This window comes from Martes martes, assembly GCF_963455335.1.
Source record: "Martes martes genome assembly, chromosome: 3".
Lineage (NCBI taxonomy): Eukaryota > Metazoa > Chordata > Mammalia > Carnivora > Mustelidae > Martes > Martes martes.
This window is the reverse complement of record NC_137890.1, coordinates 180097764-180116005: the sequence shown is the minus strand read 5'-3', so window position 1 is coordinate 180116005 and position 18242 is coordinate 180097764. Positions and strand designations below refer to the sequence as shown.

General features: G+C 37.7%; 1 protein-coding gene across 1 annotated transcript in view; it reads left to right on the top strand.

Moving 5' to 3' along the window:
• PARD3B (par-3 family cell polarity regulator beta) overlaps positions 1-18242 on the top strand; it is a 1039321-nt gene that overhangs the window by 153166 nt on the left and 867913 nt on the right. The window contains exon 2 of the mRNA XM_080799276.1: positions 5725-5826. Coding sequence (XP_080655402.1) covers positions 5725-5826 — 102 coding nt within the window. The remainder of the gene's footprint in view (positions 1-5724; positions 5827-18242) is intronic.

The window sequence follows — 18242 nt, the reverse complement described above, 5'->3', positions numbered from 1 at the left end:
TTTTTTTTTTCATTGAGTAAAAACATTATCCATTCATATGTTTCCTTTTTTGTACTGTGATATTTATATATTACTTTGACTTTATTGATTATATACATAAAGCCCAATAAAAGAAAATGTTCACTATGTTTAAAAAAAAAAAGTCTCACTGTGATTTTTGGATATATTTTTTAATTATTTTTTTCTTTTTCAAGTTTTTATTTAAATTTCAGTCAGTTTACTTGTAGTGTAATATTAATTTCAGGTGTAGAATTTAGTGATTTATCACTTACATATAACACCACTGCTCATCACAACAAGTGATGATTATACCCATCACCCATTTAGCCCACCCCTACGCCTTCCCTCCAATAACCATCCTTTCTCTATAGTTAAGTAGATTTTTTAAAAAATATCTGTCCATTTTGGCAATATGTGTTGGAGTTATGTTATCGGGGTACATAGTTTAGGATTGTTTTCTTAACATAGCATTGACCCTTTATCATTGTGAAATGTTCCCCTTTACCTTTAGTAATGTTTCTTAAAGTCTCCTTCATCTGATGTTGGTATGGCTATATCAAGCTTCTTTTGGTAGGATGATAGATTTTTCAAACTGGGAGTAAATTTACAGATGGACTGATCCACTTTCATTGTTTACATAAATTGAGGCTTGTAATTCTGTTGGATTTGCAGGGTGTAACTTTCAACTTAGCATTTAAAAACCCTTAGTGCCATTCTAGTTCTTCTGAGTTCTTTAGAAACATACTTGACTAAAGGGGCATCAACTCATGTTCTTGTTATACCCTTTTCTCAAATATGCATTGGTTAATCTTTTTCAGGAAGTTGGAGAAGTGTTCTAAGTCAGGGCCAGCTCATAATCTCAATTACTATTACAGCCTTTTCTGGTTAATTTTATCCTTTCAGGTATCCGTGCTACTCTTGTAGGCTTTGCTCAGGCATCATTTTCAGGAACTGCTTTTTCCCTACACTGTGTGTTGTTGGTTATTCAAACTCTTGCTCTCTACCTGCCCCCAAACAGTCTCTAGACCTGTTCTGACCACTATCTCTTTCCTGGGTGCTATTCTGGGACATCTTACTCTGACACACTTAGGGGAAGATTTTGGGGCCTTCTCTTATTGCCCTGTTATGTCCTCTACATTTGGACTTGAATGTGCTGCATTGTGCAGAAGGCCAAACAGCCTCCATGTTTACTAATGATGAAGCAACTGAGGCCTAAAGGAATGACGACTTGTCCGGATCTATATACTTAAGGAGCAGCAGAGATGGATTTGATCCCCTTGCCTTATTCTTAGGTACTTGTGGTTTTGTTTGTTTGTTTGTTTGTTTTATCACTTGTTTTCTATGTTTAAAGAAGAACATCTTGGGCGCCTGGGTGGCTCAGTGGGTTAAAGCCTCTGCCTTCGGCTCAGGTCATGATCTCAGGGTCCTGGGATCGAGGCCCGCATCGGGCTCTCTGCTCGGCAGGGAGCCTGCTCCCCCCCCCCACCTCTGCCAACTTGTAATCTCTGTCTGTCAAATAAATAAATAAAATCTTTAAAAAAAAAATAAAGAAGAACATCTTGGCTCTGCTGTTTATTAAGCATCTAACCTTGGGTAAGTCAATTCACCTACCTGTGACTTGGTTTTCTCATCTATAAAATGGATTGATAACTATTTTATGAGGCTGTTCGAGGTTGAAGAAGCTAATCATACAAAACTCACAGCATCTCTAACACCTGGCCTATAGTAACCACTAAAGTTATCTGCTATGATGATGATTATCAAAGTGTTGAAACCTTACCTTGTGAATATATTCCACAAAATTCATGAAATTAAATTCTACATAGAAGATTTTAATTTTCCATTAACTTTAATTTTTACAATTGTTCTTCTGTCCCAATGGGTGAGATTATTTGTATGAAAACATTAAGTCACCAAGAAACCAGCTGCACTACTGAGCTCTGTAATTGGCCACCACTGATAAAATAGCTCTTTTCCAACATTGGCTTTGCTTTTGTAGTGCTCATTTCACTTTTGGGCTTAGCTACCATTGCAGGCTATTTTTTTTTTTTTCTTTTTTTGGACCAGAAGCATTTTGTTGAGAACCACCCATGTTTTCCCTCTTTTGATGGTTGACATAATCTCAGTGCTTGGTAATCAATAGCACTGTAGTATCTGGCTTGCCAGTCTACTTCTCCCGATACTACAGATGGAAAATTCCTGTTCTTCAAAACTCTGGCCAGTAGAGATTTTCTAAGGTATTAGGGTCAAATTTCATGTCATCTATCCACAGTGAAGGATATTTACTGCTACGAATATCTATGCCTTGTTGGAACAGTTTCTACATTGATCATTAGAAGTTTTTTGTAAAATGGTCTTCTTTCCATAATGCATATGCATTTGTTTCCTTTTCCAGTTCATCCTTGTGGCTATTTTTAATTTTAAAATTCCAGTAGTGTTTAAGTTAACTGTGTATTTTTTGAAATTGATGATAAGATACTCTCAGAGGAAACAATATGTTATTTTTCAATACTTTAAGAACCTAAAAATATAAGTTATGAGATTTATTGTATAACACATTTACTAGAGATATTTTCAAAATAATTTACATTTTATATATTATAGATATTTGTGCAAAAGAAAGGTAAATTAATGTCACAATCCTGAAAAACATGGTAAACTTTTCCAGTTGACTAATTGTGTGAAACTAGACATATATGTGAACATCTTTTCATGTTCGATCGTTTTATTCCTGGTGGTAATAAAACTAAGTAAATGAAATGCAAAATCCTGACTGCAAGGTAATGGTTGAAGTTTTTATATGCATAAAGGAGTCAGGGTGAATTTATGGTCTTATAATGGCTGTTGGCTGCTAATATTGTATGTATATTTTTAAAATGATCTATAGCTCCATGCCCAAAATACCATGGAGGCAAAATCCCAGTTAGTACGTGCTGTGTTTGTTGATTTACCTCCCTTGAACATGTAAAATATTAACTGAGATGACTTTGATAGAGCTTGTCTGTTTTTGTTCAGGATTGGGTGTGTGCTCATGAGTCTCCTCTTTTCTGGAGTGTATAAAATGGCAATATCGATGTGAGATGGTCATGTTAGAATTGCAGTTTTTTAATATTCTAGTGGTATGTAGTTCACTTAAAAAGTTTTTTGGATTGAATATGTGATTCTAAAATGTTCAAAATAACTTTTTTTTTTTTTTTAAAATATTTTATTTATTTATTTATTTAACAGGCAGAGATCACAAGCAGGCAGAGGCAGGCAGAGAGAGGAAGGGAAGCAGGCTCCCTGCTGAGCAGAGAGCCCGATGTGGGGCTCGATCCCAGGACCCTGGGACCATGACCTGAGCCGAAGGCAGAGGCTTTAACCCACTGAGCCACCCAGGCACCCCCAAAATACCCCAAAAACTTTTTTTACTTGATTTAGTACTGAAGGACTTTTTTCAGTACTCCTTTGAATCACAATTAGAAGATTAGAGATAAATGTCATAGTTGCAATTCCTAGGTCTTATCTTCCAGAAGGTCTTAAATCTTGCAAGCATGGGTGATGGCAAAATGCTGTGTGACTTAAGAACCCCATCATGCTGCCACCTGTCTGCTCCTTCCTGTGCTACTGGTCACATCCCGTCCCCTCCTATCTCCTGAGTTTTCCTATTTCAAATCAGACTCCTTGGTTTTCTCCTCTGTGTTCCTACCTCTAGGCAGGGACACAGACACACTTTAACCTACACGGCAATGGTTGGGGGTAGTTGTTTACCTCAGTCTTAGGTGATAAAATCTGCTTTTACACACTGAGCATGAGAAAAAAGACAACTTAATAAATGTCTGCTTTCAAGTAATTGAATGTATAAAAAAAAAGCAAACTCTTCAGAGCTCTTCAGAATACATCACCTTTTACAAACATGGTTAGAATCAACAGATTTCATCCACAGTGCTGTAATAGAGCAAAAACCAACTCCATGGATATTAATAGAAATTAAATTAAATTGAACTCCCTTTGTAAGAAGGCAATTTTGACAAGGAAAATGTAATACCCTATAGATTTCAATTAGAAGTCCTGGGTATATTTGGAAAAAAATACATTGCTGATGGCATGGCCATAGCCAAACGGCTGAATCCCCAAAGATTTTAGGGGGAGTTCTTTCTTTCTGTATAGTCCAATGGCTGTTATGTAGTGTTTTATCTACTCTAGTATTCTCCTTATTTAGAATGCAGTCTATTGTTACTATACTGCACTATTGTAAAGCTCACCTTTTATAGCAAAATCACCTTGAATTGGTAAGGATCTCAGATTAAAGAATCTGATTGATAGGTGTGCTGTGCTTTTCTGTACCTGGTTATACAGTGACTGCTCCTATCTTTGTGATCTCGCTGGGTAAGAGAATCAGGTGGTTAAGGTTTCCCAATCATCAGTGTTTCCACTTATAAGGCTAGTATTAGAAGCAATGAAATTCCTTTCATTTTACTTGGAATAGCTCTTCAGGTTCTCTATAGAAAACTTAAATTTTGACATGTCAAAGGAGAATTCCTTTGGATTTTTTTTAAGCCTATGGCTTTACCAAGTCAGATTACTGAAAAGCTATATACTTGGGCCACATTTCAGTAGCCCTCTGCATAGATGCTTTGAAAGCATTACTTTTATTTAATAGTATGTTCTTGCATTTTATTGGGGGCCAGGTAAAGAGGAGCCTGTGTGACAACCATTTCTATTAGTTTTTATAAAATTGCAGTTGAATTCTGGGCTATGTTAGTTCTTATCCCTTCTAAAGATTCATATGATAAAGGCTTAGCACTTTATCCTAGAAGAATTATTTGTACTTTGAGAAGCTTTCTAAGAATCACAGAGCCAAATTGATGATAGCTCTGGTATTCTGGTAAAAAAACTTGCTAATGTTTTTCTTCATTCATTGGTTCATGTCTTTGTCTCATTATTCTGGTTGACCTTCGTATCCTTTCTGGAAGTAGGCAGCTGCATCATTTAATTCTGAGCTGTAGCATCTGAGTATTTAGCCACATATCAAATTGAGAAAATAATTCTTTCCCTTAAGCCTTACTTTCCTAAGCAGGTTTTTAAAATAGTACTTGGAAATCTCCTAAATCACTTCTCTTGTTCAGTGAACTCCTTGTTCAGCTCCAAACAGTTCGAGTCGCTGCTGTGTAGAGCTCTTGCTCTATGTGACATCTCAAATCTTGGGGAGGACAGGCGTGGAGTGTGGAGATTTGAAAAGATGAAGAGGTCAGCGGTTACTCCACGCCACTGATAGATTCTAAACTGACAACTGTTGCCATCAAAGATTTTTGCCTTTTGATTCTCCCCACCACCCGCCCCTCGACTACAACTTTGGGAATCTCAGTCTGAATTTCTAATCCCATTTCAAAGAGTGCCCTCAAAAAGTTCTTTTTTCTTCCCCCAAAGTATTCTTGGGATTACCTAAATGAAAGTTATAAAAAATTTCTTGAATACATTTTTCAAATAACTGTGGCACTTTTATCTTTGCATTGTAATTTATCTTCTAGGATAATTGATGAAATAGGTCTGCTGTGATTTACTGATCTCCCTGAAACGGGATAAAAATGGCAAATGTTTATCGAAATAGAAGTAACATTTATTTTTGGTGTTCAAACATTTCGTTACTAAAGCCCATTTTTTAAATTGTCAACTTTTTTTTTTTAATTAAACTGTGTTTTTAAAAAGTCTACATCATGAAACTTATTGATTGTTGTACCATAGGATCCTGGCTACTGGGTGAAGATTCATCACTTAGAATACACAGATGGAGGAATCCTGGACCCAGATGATGTTTTGGCAGATGTCGTTGAAGACAAAGATAAGGTAGATGACTAAAACTCTTCTGTTTTCCTCCGTAGAGCTCCGTGTTTCCTAAAGATTGAGATCCTTAACAAATGCATGTGTCAGTTATTATTAAAAGATACCATCTGTTCAGGCTTTACCTGAACAGCCCATAAATCAAAGTTCTTCATCAGATGTTTGGAAAAACTTTGTCAAGGTTTGGGAATCTGTTCATGGTGGCCTAATTAGCAGACACTTCATTCCCAAGGGTTCCTCATGCGTCTCTGTAAATTAGTGTCAGGCACCGAGGCTGTTGGAGTTCTCATTGCCATTGCTGGCTCTGGGGTTTCTTCTTGGCCCTTGCTAAACAGTCAACTCAATACCTGTGATTTGAATGTGTTTCAAAATAGAGAAAACAACAGGCAGACAAATCTTAGGAGGAACTATGGTGAAGATTTTTCTTCTTCTTCTTCTTTTTTTTTTTTTTTTTTTTAGAAAGCAGCTGGCAAAAAACTATCTTTCATTATAGTTTTTGTTTCATTTCTAAAATAAAAACAAAATACTAAATGGAATATTCCAAAAAGTTGTAACATATTTTGCCACCTACTTGGGAGTAACTCCCTTGAAAATATCTTATTTTAATTAGATTTTTCTTCTGATGATAAACTGGGAAAGGTGTGAGAGGGAACTTAGTGGCCATACACTGAATTTTTGCAGTTGAGACACGTTGTTTTATGGCCGCTTCTGTGTTGGACTCCTCTTATCAGTGGTTCCTGTGTCCTCCTGAATTGAACCACAGCTCTCCCTGAGGGATCCTGTCTTCAGTGTGTCTTCTCCTGTGTGTCCTCAGTACTGTTTGTACTAGGCTAATTTATGTGTGTTTATGTGTTTCTCTCTTTTGTTTTTCTGCACTCTCAGGCGTGTGTGTGTGTGTGTGTGTGTGTGTATGTGTGTGTGTGTGTGTGTGTGTACCAGCTGCACTGGAATGTAAGTGATTTAGTGAACTCCGGTAAAATTTACATTTTTCCTTTTCTATAAGATCTTTTTGGACTGTTCAAAGTTCCAGAAGTCTTTGTGGACATTCTGTCTACTTATTTGCCCTGTTTTCTGTTGGAACTCAATCCTGGTTTGCTACTTTGCTTTGTTTTATAATTACTCATTCCATAAGGGACTTATCTCCCTAAATAGATTGTAAGTTCTATGTGACATGGACCAGAAGATTTTTATTTCCTTTGTATTTCTTGTATTAATAATATCTGATACATTCTCTTACCCATCTTGATTCTCAAAGAACACTTACTGCTTGGTCTCCCAGAAAATAATAATATTATTTACATTGATAACTTTAAGGGACGACTTTCACTTCTGTATTTCTGTTTCACTTTCTGTCTTCCTGCAGCCATCTTCTTATTTTGAAATAGTCTAGGCATTTGGTCTGTTTGTTAATGAAGAAGGTCTTCCCCTCTCAGATTTCACTGATGTCCAGTGTAAAATTAAATGCCAAAAAGTAGCAAATTTATGAAGGGCCAGAAGAAAATGTCTCACCCCAGCCTTGTCCAAGACCTAATTACAGGAAGGATGTTTCCATGAATGGTGCTGAGGGAAATCATTTGTCCTACAGAGCTCTTCCTTTAGAGAATTCTTTTTAACTATCCTGGCAGTGCCCTTTTAACTATAATCCATTTACTAGACACAGAAACAGCTTTTATTATATGTAATCTTGGTTTTAAAGGGACTTCACTGCTACTGAGTCAGGTAAAAAAAAAAATGAGGTAGTCTGTTAAAATCCTAGCGAAGGATTAGGGCTGTTTGGGTACAGGTGTACCTATTTCCTTAATGTACTTTCACATCAAATACATGGCGCCTAATTGGTATCATGCTGCAGAGTAGATGAGAATGTACGCTTTGGATATTGCCGGGGGAAAAAATACATGCTCCCATTTTTTTCCCTTTTAAAAATAATGTCAGAGAAAAAGAGAGCATCACTTTTTTTCCTGACATCGTCTCTGCAGTCTGAGGAGTTTCTGAGAGTTTATGTATCTAGTATGGAGAGAAGGTTCTGCCAGACTTTGTTTGACCTTACTTTTTTGTAAATTTAGATTGAGAAGTAATTAGAAGTGATACTTCTAAATGTTTAGTGATCTATCAAATTCACCCAAGATCCGTGGAGACAATATCAAGCTCACATAAAATTACAATCCATCTCTTTTCAAATTGGCTATCTAATAATCTCTTGCATTTACGATATGGAATGCAAGCCCAGAGAGGCATGGGTGGATGTACAGAATCCTTGGCCAACGCCACTTACCCTGACTCCCTAGGAAAGCCTCTCACTACAGGTGAAAATTTGATAGCCCAACCCCAGCGGAGGAAGCAGGAGAAACAGAAATTTAGAATCAGAAAGCAGAACTGGCTGAGGCCATTTATTTAGTGTCAGAGCCATCTGGTATACTTCTGCAAAGACTGAAATTAGAGGTTGAATGGTATTCTACTTACAATTACTTGGTTTTCTAAGTAAATGACTTTCAAAACCTCTGGTACCGGAGGTGGTTTGCTTTTGGTCTTATCTCAGTTACTCCTTGGGCCAACACAGTGCCTGGTGCACATGGTGCCTCTTTGGGAGGTTTTTTGGTCCTGTTTTAACTTGCTTTCCTAGTAGAGTCCCTTCATAGGTAAGCTGAGTTGTTAACCATGTTGCACTATTTCTATCCTATGTTTTCTTGAAATATTATTGGAGCAGCTTTGGAATTTTGTATCTTACGATGACTAATATTTGTATAAAATCTTATGCTATGACTTAATTCTCCAGTTGTAACAGCCATTCTTCAAAATTCTCCGGTTTTATGCATCTGTTTGACGATTCAAGTTCTTTGGGATAAATACCCCCAATTTACAGTTTTACACTAATGCCTTTTCTCTGGCTGCCCAAGGCTGCTGACGTAGTTCACACAATAACAACTACTTAACATTTTATGGAGCACTAACAGTGGCTGAGAATGTCTTTGGCAATTATATATTCTCTTTTATTTCATAGCGACCCTGCGGGCAGGAGCTATTTGTTATCCCTATTTTTAGTTTCTGAGAATAGCCCCAGAAATTGTAAGTGACTTGCTGGAGATCACACAGGTTGTCAGTGGCAGAATCAAACTAGAATTTAAATTTCCACACTCGCTTATTCTTCTGCAACGTGCCAAGCAGTGTGTTGGTTGTTTGATTCTATAATTGCTGATTATGAAAACTCATGAATTATAAATAAGCATGAATTTGTTTTTATATAGCACCATTGTTAAGAAGAGGTAGGTGATAGAACTATGGAGTATAACAAGGTTATTTTGAATTAGTATGTCACACGTATATAAATTCAACTGTCTTTGCCTGAAGCTTGTACCTAATTTATTGTAAAAGTACTTTGTGTTACTGTCCCTTGCATCCCTTTCTCCATGTCCCGGATTACTTCTGTGAGGACTTGGTATACTACACTTTTCTAAAAACTATCTGCTATTTTGTAGGAGAATATATTCTATAGTTCAGTAACTATTTTTCAGAAGGATTGCTGAATGTGCACAAATTACATGTTTTGTTATCTGCAGTAGGCAGGGTATTAGCCTCTAAAGATATCTAATCCTAGTGCCCAGAACCAGTGAGATGTATGTTACATGGGAAAAGGGTCTTTTCAAATGTGATTAAGGATGTTAAAATGCGGGGAAATTATTCTGGGTTATTTGGATAGGCCAGGTATACTCACAAGGGTCCTTATAACCGAAAGAGGCGGGCAAGAGAGTCGGTATTAGATACAATGTGAAAAGAATTGACTGTCCAATGCTGACTTTAAAAATGGAGCCAGGGACACCTGGTTGGCTCAGTCAGTAGAACATATGACTCTTGATCTTGGGGTTCTAAGTTTAAACCCCATGTTGGGTGTAGAGATTACTTAAAGTTGAGAAAATCTTACCAAAGGAAAAAAAAAAGGAGCCAAAGAATGCAGGTAGTTTCTAGAAGCTGGGAAAAAAAAAAAAAAAGGAATGGATTCTCCTGCAGAGCTTCCATATAGAGTACAGCCCTGCTGACCTCTTGATTTTAGCCCATTGAGACCTGTTTCAGACATCTTACCTCTGGAATTATAAGTTTGTGTTGCTTGAAGCCACCATGTTTGGAGTAACTTGTTATAACATCAGTAGGACACTAATACAGTGTCTCTTATCCTATTTTAAACTTTTAAAATGACGAAGTTTTCACAAGTTGGACTTAAAGATTTTGTAGGACAAGGAAAATGTCTTATGTTTCTGATTAGTTGATCAATCTGTTCATTCTTTCCAAAGTACATCACAGATTGAATCTCCATTCGTGGGGTGAGTCCTCGCTCTTTAGGCCGTGATTGCTTTGCTTTTGTCTTGTGTAGAAATGATTTCACGGTCACACCAGAGCTATATAATATTGACTTATCAGTTTCTCATTGTAATATACAATACCACGAAGAAGTCTACAGACTAACATCTAACAAAGCCCGTGCAAAGCTTAGCATTAGCTGATATTTTTTTTGAGTGTGAGAACCTGAATATTGAATTTTTTAAATGATTGTCTTCCTTATTATTATTATTATTTCTTGTTTGTAGAAGGCAATGGCAATATGATACTGAAAATACAGCAATGCATAACTTGTTATGTAAATTGGATTACTGCCATGATTTTACAGAAAGTAAATACATACACAAAAGTAAAATTTTATTACATGGTAAAGTACAATGAAAGATTGTTCGTATCTTTGACTAAATTTTGACCATCTCAGGGGTTAATTTTGGAAAAATGCCCAAATCCCCTGGATGCTAGTGATGGTGGGTTGGCCTCAGGGATCACACATGGTATCTGGGACTCCAATATTAAAGTTTCATTTCGGTTTCATCCTTTATTAGCTATAAGTCCTTGGGTAAGTTTCATGTCTATTAGCCTTAATTTGCCTGTTTGTAAAATGGATGTAATGTTGGTTTTTATCTTAAAGGGTTGGTGTCTGAAAACTGTATTAAGTTTTCAATATAGTATGATATATAGTAAATGCTCAAATGTTAGCTGTTGAATCTTGTAGTGTTGTAGGTGTATTTTTTACCTGTGCATTTTGATTTAAACATTAAATGCTTTAAATTTAAGTATTAAAACATCAAAGGCTAGGGGCACCTGGGTGGCTCAGTGGGTTAAAGCCTCTGCCTTCGGCTCAGGTCATGATCTCAGGGTCCTGGGATCGAGCCCCGCATCTGGCTCTCTGCTCAGCAGGGGGCCTGCTTCCTCCTCTCTCTCTGCCTGCCTCTCTGTCTACTTGTGATCTCTGTCTGTCAAATAAATAATAAAATATTTAAAAAAAAAATCAAAGGCTATATAAAGTACATTCTTTTTAAAAATCTCATGAAATTTGTTTGAAAGTTATTAAATTGTGCAATAGTTTAATGGGAAGATACTTTATTATGACAGAACATTTGGATTCATTTATTATTGAGAAATCAAAATGCCAGTATGACTAACTTTAACTTTAAAACAGGAATCCTTCTAGCAGAACACATTGCTTGGTAATAGAAGCATCATTCAGGAATCCAACGTGCTTTTGAAATGGAGACTGTTTTGCACGCTGAACTAGTGACCTAAAACTAGACACTGTCCTTAACGCCCAAGTCACTCTCTGCGCACACTCTGTTGCCCCCTAGTGGAATCCACAGCTACGTGGAAAGCAGCTTGCAGGAGACACTCCCTGAATGTGATGGTGTGTTTGGCTCTATTTCATTCTCAGTTTTGCTGTATTTTTAGTCCAGCTCAGACTGCGTAGTGAGTAGTAAAACCAGACTGAATATTTCAGCCAATGGTTGTTATTTCTTCACAGTTCTCAACCATACCAATGCTTACCTGTGCTTTTATAAGCCATCTTAGAAGGGCTGAAGCAAAATCTTCGTGCTTATAAAACTCCTTTTCATTTAGACTTCTTCCCTCTTCCTGTGTTACTGGTTGAAGGGCAGATGGCTGATTGTGATGGAGTATATAACTTTTTCAGTATGTAATTGGACATTTTATGCAGTTTGTGTTTTTCTGTAGGTAGGGGATACTTAATTAAGTTAGACTCCTTAAAAAAAAAAAAAGAAAGGTCTTACATTAATTACCTCATTTTGAGTCATTTTGTCAGTGAGGCCTCATTTCAAGGGAAACACCTGTTTTAAGCCCTTGTGTGTGTGTGTGTGTGTGTGTGTGTGTGTGTGTGTTTAAACAAATCAGAATATGGTGTTTTGGGGATTTTTTTTCTTCTCAAGTTTTTCTTTGGTTCATGGGTGTTGAAGTTTTGAAACTGCATTTGAAGGGAAGTTTGCAGGGTGTTTCAAAAGTCCATGCAGAAGCCCCTAAAGATTGCCTTGGCCAAAGAAATTCCATCTCAGACTTTGTGAGGATAGATATTCTGTGCTTATTGAATTACAAAATTATAGAGTCCCAGAACTAGAAGAGACCTCAGCAGTCATGTGGCATAAACCCATCAAAAAAAAAAAAAAAAAATCTGAACCAGGAGGTTTAAAGGGCTCCATATTTCTAGCTGATGTCTTTTCTGTGTCCATTTCTGCATTTCCTCCCTAGAATGCTGGTAACATCTGATACATATTAAAGCCACTCTGTTTCCCTCCCTCCAAATAGGCTTCCTGCATTTGGCTTCCTTATTTTTATTGATAGAAATATCTTCTCTTAGTCTTTCAGGTTTGAACCTGCCCTCGTTTAAAAAAAATGTAGTTAATATATCCAATTCATTCTTTTCTTTTAACATGTCACATGTGTCTGCTGCTCTCTTTGCGTTTCCACGGCTACCAAATTTATATCCGTGAGATCTCAGGCAAGGTTATTTAATTGATAAGGAATTGGTGGCTTTGCCTTTAGCCCCCACCTCCCCGTTCTGTGCCTTGAGTGCAAGCCCAGTGGCTCAGAGCTTGGATTCTTGACAGGGAAAGTCAGTTTATTTCTTGGCTCTGCTATCTGTCGTGTGGCTTTGGGCAAGTTGCTTAATCTCTTTGTCCTTAGTTTCCTCATGGGCAATTGGAGCTAAAAAGGGGACCAAGTTTACAAGTTAATACATGTAAAGTATTTAGGAGAGTACCCATCCTGTAGTAGGTCATCAGTGAGTGTTAGGTGCTATTATAATTAATATGCTACTATTTTGTATATAGTAAACTATTCCTGGGGCACCTGGGTGGCTCAGTTGGTTAAGCATCTGCCTTCAGCTCAGGTCATGATCCCAGGGTCCTGGGATCAGGCCCCGGCACTGGGTTCCTTGCTCAGTGGGGAGCCTGCTTCTCCCTCTCCCTCTACTCCCCTTGCTCCTGCTCATGTTCTGATTCTACCTGCCTCTCTCTCTCTCTCAAATAAATAAATCAAGTGTTAAAAAAAACCTCTGTTCCTACACTGTACTATACTACTATTACTACCATATAATGCTAATATAATTAGTACTATTACTAATGTTGCATTGGTTAAGTCCTTCCATTCCTTTCAGTGTGTACTGAATCCAGCCCCAAATCCATAGCCATATCCATATTCGGCAGCTTCAGAATGCCCCCAAACTCTCTCTCTCAGACTTGGCCTTCTCAACCCTCAACAGTAATGGGACTGCTCTCCTGACTGTTCTCTTTGTACCGTGCATGCACTTTCTTGCTTCAGAGCCTTCTGGATGTTTCTCTCGTCTGGTGTGTTCTTGTCCCTACTTCCTGCCTTATCGAGGGTTTATTCTGTGGTTGACCCTTGAATGACACGATCTACTTCTATGTAGATTTTTTGGATAAATACAGTACAGTACTGAAGTGTGTTTTTTCTTCCTTGTGACTTTCTTAAATACATTTTTTTCTCTAGCTTACTTTATTGTAAGAATACAGTATATATAGTATACAAAATACATGTGAATCAACTGTGTTGTTAGTAAGGCTTTTGGGCAACAGTAGGCTAGTCATGTCAAGTTTTGGGTGAGTTGACGTTACACGTGGATTTTAGACTGCAGGGGATGCCGAGGGCTCCCAACTGCCCATGTGCTCCAGGAGTCCAATGTGTATGTTATAAAACGTAAACTCCATGGAGAGAGGGTGTTTGTTATATTCCCTGCTGTATTCCCACTGCCTGTGCCAGCGGGTGGCACTTCGTACCTGTTCAGGTAGCTGTAGAGTGGAGTAGAGGAATGAATGAATGAATGTTTATGTGTTTATTTTTTAGGTCTTTAGTAAGCCCTTACCAACATTAAACTTTTTTTTTCCTTGATAAATGAGAATGATACATATTTTCTTTCTCATAAATGTCATTGGGAAGGTTGAGTAGTTGTATGTAAAAATAAAAAGGAAATTAGAAAGTGCTATAGACAGGTAAAGGATATATTTCTGCTGCTCAATTCTTACCAATCTTTCAAGATCCAGGTCAAATTATATTTTTTTTTCCTAGTCAGTGTTTGCAGGCTATCCCAATCCCAAGTAAATTCTCTATGCTCTGCAATTTTATAAAATCATTTAGCAGTCCCTTTGAGAACAATACACTGTTGCTTAGTTACATGTATCAATTGCCATCTTAGAATTCTTAAGAATTTTATGGTTTGGGGCACCTGGCTGGCTCGGTCGGTAGAACCTGTGACTCTTGATCTTGGGGTTGTGAGTTCAAGCCCCACATTGGATTATAGAACTTACATAAATGAAACAATAAAATAAAATAGTAAGTACTTAAAGCCAAAACCAAAGCAAAAGAATACCAAATAAATAAATAAATAAATAAAAAATTATGGTCTAACTTAAGCATTTATTTTGTCTCCCCAAATGTCTTGGATGCTTCTTTATGACTGAGATAGCCTTTTATTTTATTTTATTTTATTTTATAGATTTTATTTATTTGAGAGAGGGGAGAGCGTGCATGCAAGAGAACACAAGCAGGGGGAGCTGCAGAGGGAGAGGGAGAAGCAGGCTTCCTGGGATCATGACCTGAGCCAAAGGCAGATACTTAACCCTGTAAGCCACCCAGGTGCCCCCAGAGACAGCCTTTTAAAATATTTTTTAACAACTGACTTGTTACCTGTGGTTTAGCAGTTAATAAACACATTTGATTTTAGTTAGTGAGAGAGGTGGTGCTTGAATTGAAGATTTCTAATTGTCCTTCATTTTCTCCCACCAAATTATGTTGTCTCTTTTAAATATTTTATTAAGAGGCAGTTTGTGGGCACTTTTCAACCTCAAAGGACCACTTTGGAATCCATGCCTTTGTGACCTTACTGTGGCAAAGACGAATGATGTTGGGAAGTAACTTCAGGCAAAGTGATCCACATAACGGCCATGTCCAATTTGGTTCTCCCTGGTGCCTTCTGTAGTTTAGCTTTTTGGCAGCTATAGTGTATGTGCGTGCATGAGTAGGAGACCATATGTGTGCAGATCTGTGTATGCAGAGTTTTGTCTACGTGCCCTGACTATGCTTGGTTGATGCACACTTATATGATGCAAAGGTTTTATCAGATGTTGGAAAGAAACAAAATTTTCAAGATGGTGGTGCTGTTAACTTAGGCATTTGAGTACAGTGAATAATAAACGGAAGAAAATGTTTGACATAAGTGGAAAACTTCAGGTTTGGTTGAAGGGAAAAAGCCAGTAAAACTTGAGATTACAGTAATGCTTTACTTAGAGCAAAACATGTAATTCTAAAAAAAAAAAAAGAATCAATGAACATTTTCACCGTTACAGCATGCCTTTAGCTGTATATTTTTGGACCCAGTTCTACTAGTGTTCTCTCTCTCATTGCGGTCTTTTGAATCTCTCTGTGCCCAAGAGGTATGGGACCATTATTATTTTTTAAATACATCTGTTTTTGACTTATATAACTTACAAATGGCAATTTCGTTAGAATGCCTGAAATTCAATTCAGTTGTAAAATATCCTTTTTGAAAAATGCAAATGCCTGTCGGTGCTAATTGGGTGTCATACTATCATTGCCTAAGCGTACATCAGTTCAGTCGGATTGAATTCCCCCAACACCTAGCTAAAACCTGCTTCATGGAAGGCACACTGGAGAGTGTTAGGTGCCAGAACATTAGACTTTGGCAGTTTGAATCCAGGTTTTTCTTACTATTCTAACCGAGCTCAACCTCTGTTTTCTCATTTGTAAAATCAGATACCCTGTCTTACGGACATCACTGGGTTTGTAGGAGGAACAAATGAAATTAGAAGTATGGTAACACTTTGAACTGGGATGTGCCAAACCAGCAGAGCCCTTTGTTCTTACCCCTTGGAACAGTGGTTCTGAGGTGTTTGAGCAAACATTTACTTGCAGTCCAGGAGGCACTTGCTACGGAGAAGGACCCTGAGCCAGGCGGAGAGGGATGTGAAAGAAGTTTGGAGGGAAGGAGGCTAGTTCTGGGGGTGGGGAGGGGGAGTCCTCTCTTTGTATCCAGTGATGTGTCCAAGAAAACAGGGACCTTTTTAACCTGGAAAGAGGGCAGCTGTGAGGGTTGTAGGAAGAGGCGGGTTACTGAGGGGTTAAATTTACCCTTGGGAATCGAATAGCTGGGAAGCAGATGTATCAGAGCTTCTACAGACAGACAAGCAAGGACGGAATAAACTGTAGTATAAAGCCAGTTTCCCAGAGCTTTCCGAGATTCTGGAATCTGTTATCATTTCTGTGTATATACTTATTCACTACTTGGTTCCTGTTTTAACGATTTGGCAGTAGGAAGGGAACTGTGTGCTTCTTTGGGGGGGGGGGTACACTCTGTTTTAGAAGAGATCTTAAGGGACGCCTGGGTGGCTCAGTTGGTTGGGCGGCTGCCTTCGGCTCAGGTCATGATCCCGGCGTCCTGGGATTGAGTCCCACATCGGGCTCCTTGCTCAGCGGGGAGCCTGCTTCTCCCTCTGCCTCTGCCTGCCACTCTGCTTGTGCTCACTCTTGCTCCTCTCTCTCTCTCTGACAAATAAATAAATAAAATCTTTAGAAGAGATCTTAAGAAATCAGTTAAAATGTTATGGAAAGAAAAGCACCTGAATTGTTACCTGTGTTTTAGCAGTTTAGGAAAAACAAAACAAAGCAGTAGGGCTATGTCTGAGAACTGGCAAGCTTAGGCAAGCAACTATGTAGCTCCTTTATTTCACCGGGAGACTGTGAGCCCTTCAGTAATTTCATGAGACTAACCATGTGCTACCCTCCTAGCTAATCTTTTACTGTGTGGGTTCTTGCCTTCCAGGAGCTCAGACTCACTTTATGTTATTCATGAGCTACATTGTGAACCAGGTGAACTTTTTTGGAGCTGCTCTTGGAGTCAAATGAATGTTTATAACACTCCTGTTGAGGTACTTATTACAAATTCCATTTATATGTATAGATGCCTTACATTTATAGATACATTTTTAGTAAATAAGAATTTCCTCAAATTTGGCTTTTAAGAACTGTAGCTTTTTAAGGTCCTGTAAGTATATAATTTTCTGTTAAAAATAAAGCGTACTTCCCATCATAAATATGGAAACTTCACTTAGAGAATTTTGGCAGGATTATTGCACTTTATATTTACCGCTTTAAGTTTTTAAGTTCTCTTTTTAGCTTCCCTTCTTCTGATGTTATGAATCAATTTTGAAGGATCAAATGACATTTCCTGAACAATAAAAAAGACTGTGCAGACTTTAATCAGAGGGGTATAATAGCGTAAATTCTTATTCATATTACCTTTATTAATCTCAGTCCAAAAGGTTCCAAGTGAAACTCACATATTTACACAATACTTAATCATAAACAGAACAGAAAGACTGCAAAATAATGATTTGAGGTGATTGTAATAGCCCAACAATCTGAAAAAATATATATATATTTACATATAATATATATGGCATTACAATCACCTCAAATTGCAAATTTGAGGTGTATTTGTACAAATTACAAATTACAATGTTATAATTGTAATAAAATTGAAATATATATATATACACATATATGTGGCATTACAATCATCTCAGATTACAAATTTCAGGTGTATTTGTACAAATTACAGTATTACAATCACCTTCTTCAACAAAAAGTTGAAGAATCTCCCCGTTCTTGATACCAAGGCTAGCACTTGATTTTCCAGACTCCTAGCTTAGTGTGGCCACTGTGTCCAAGTTCAAAAATGAACCTAATATGATAGCACAATGTGGTGCTCTAAATAGCTCACTTCTGAAGTGGAAATCTTACCAAAGTTTTGGGTGATTATTTAAAAATGGAAATACTTAATGTTGTGGAGACTGGAGAGCCTTGGGACGGTCCTTGAGAAGAAAGGGTGCAAGGGAACCTGCCAACTGTCCTCACGTATTTGGGGGACCATAGAAGAGAAGGAATAAACTCATCCACTGGATCCCAACAAGTTGGTCCAATGAGGTTTTAAGAAAGGGAGTACATAGCAGCTCAATACAATGAATAGCTCTTCCGTGAAGCGTATGCCACTTTGTTGAACACAGACCCTTAGT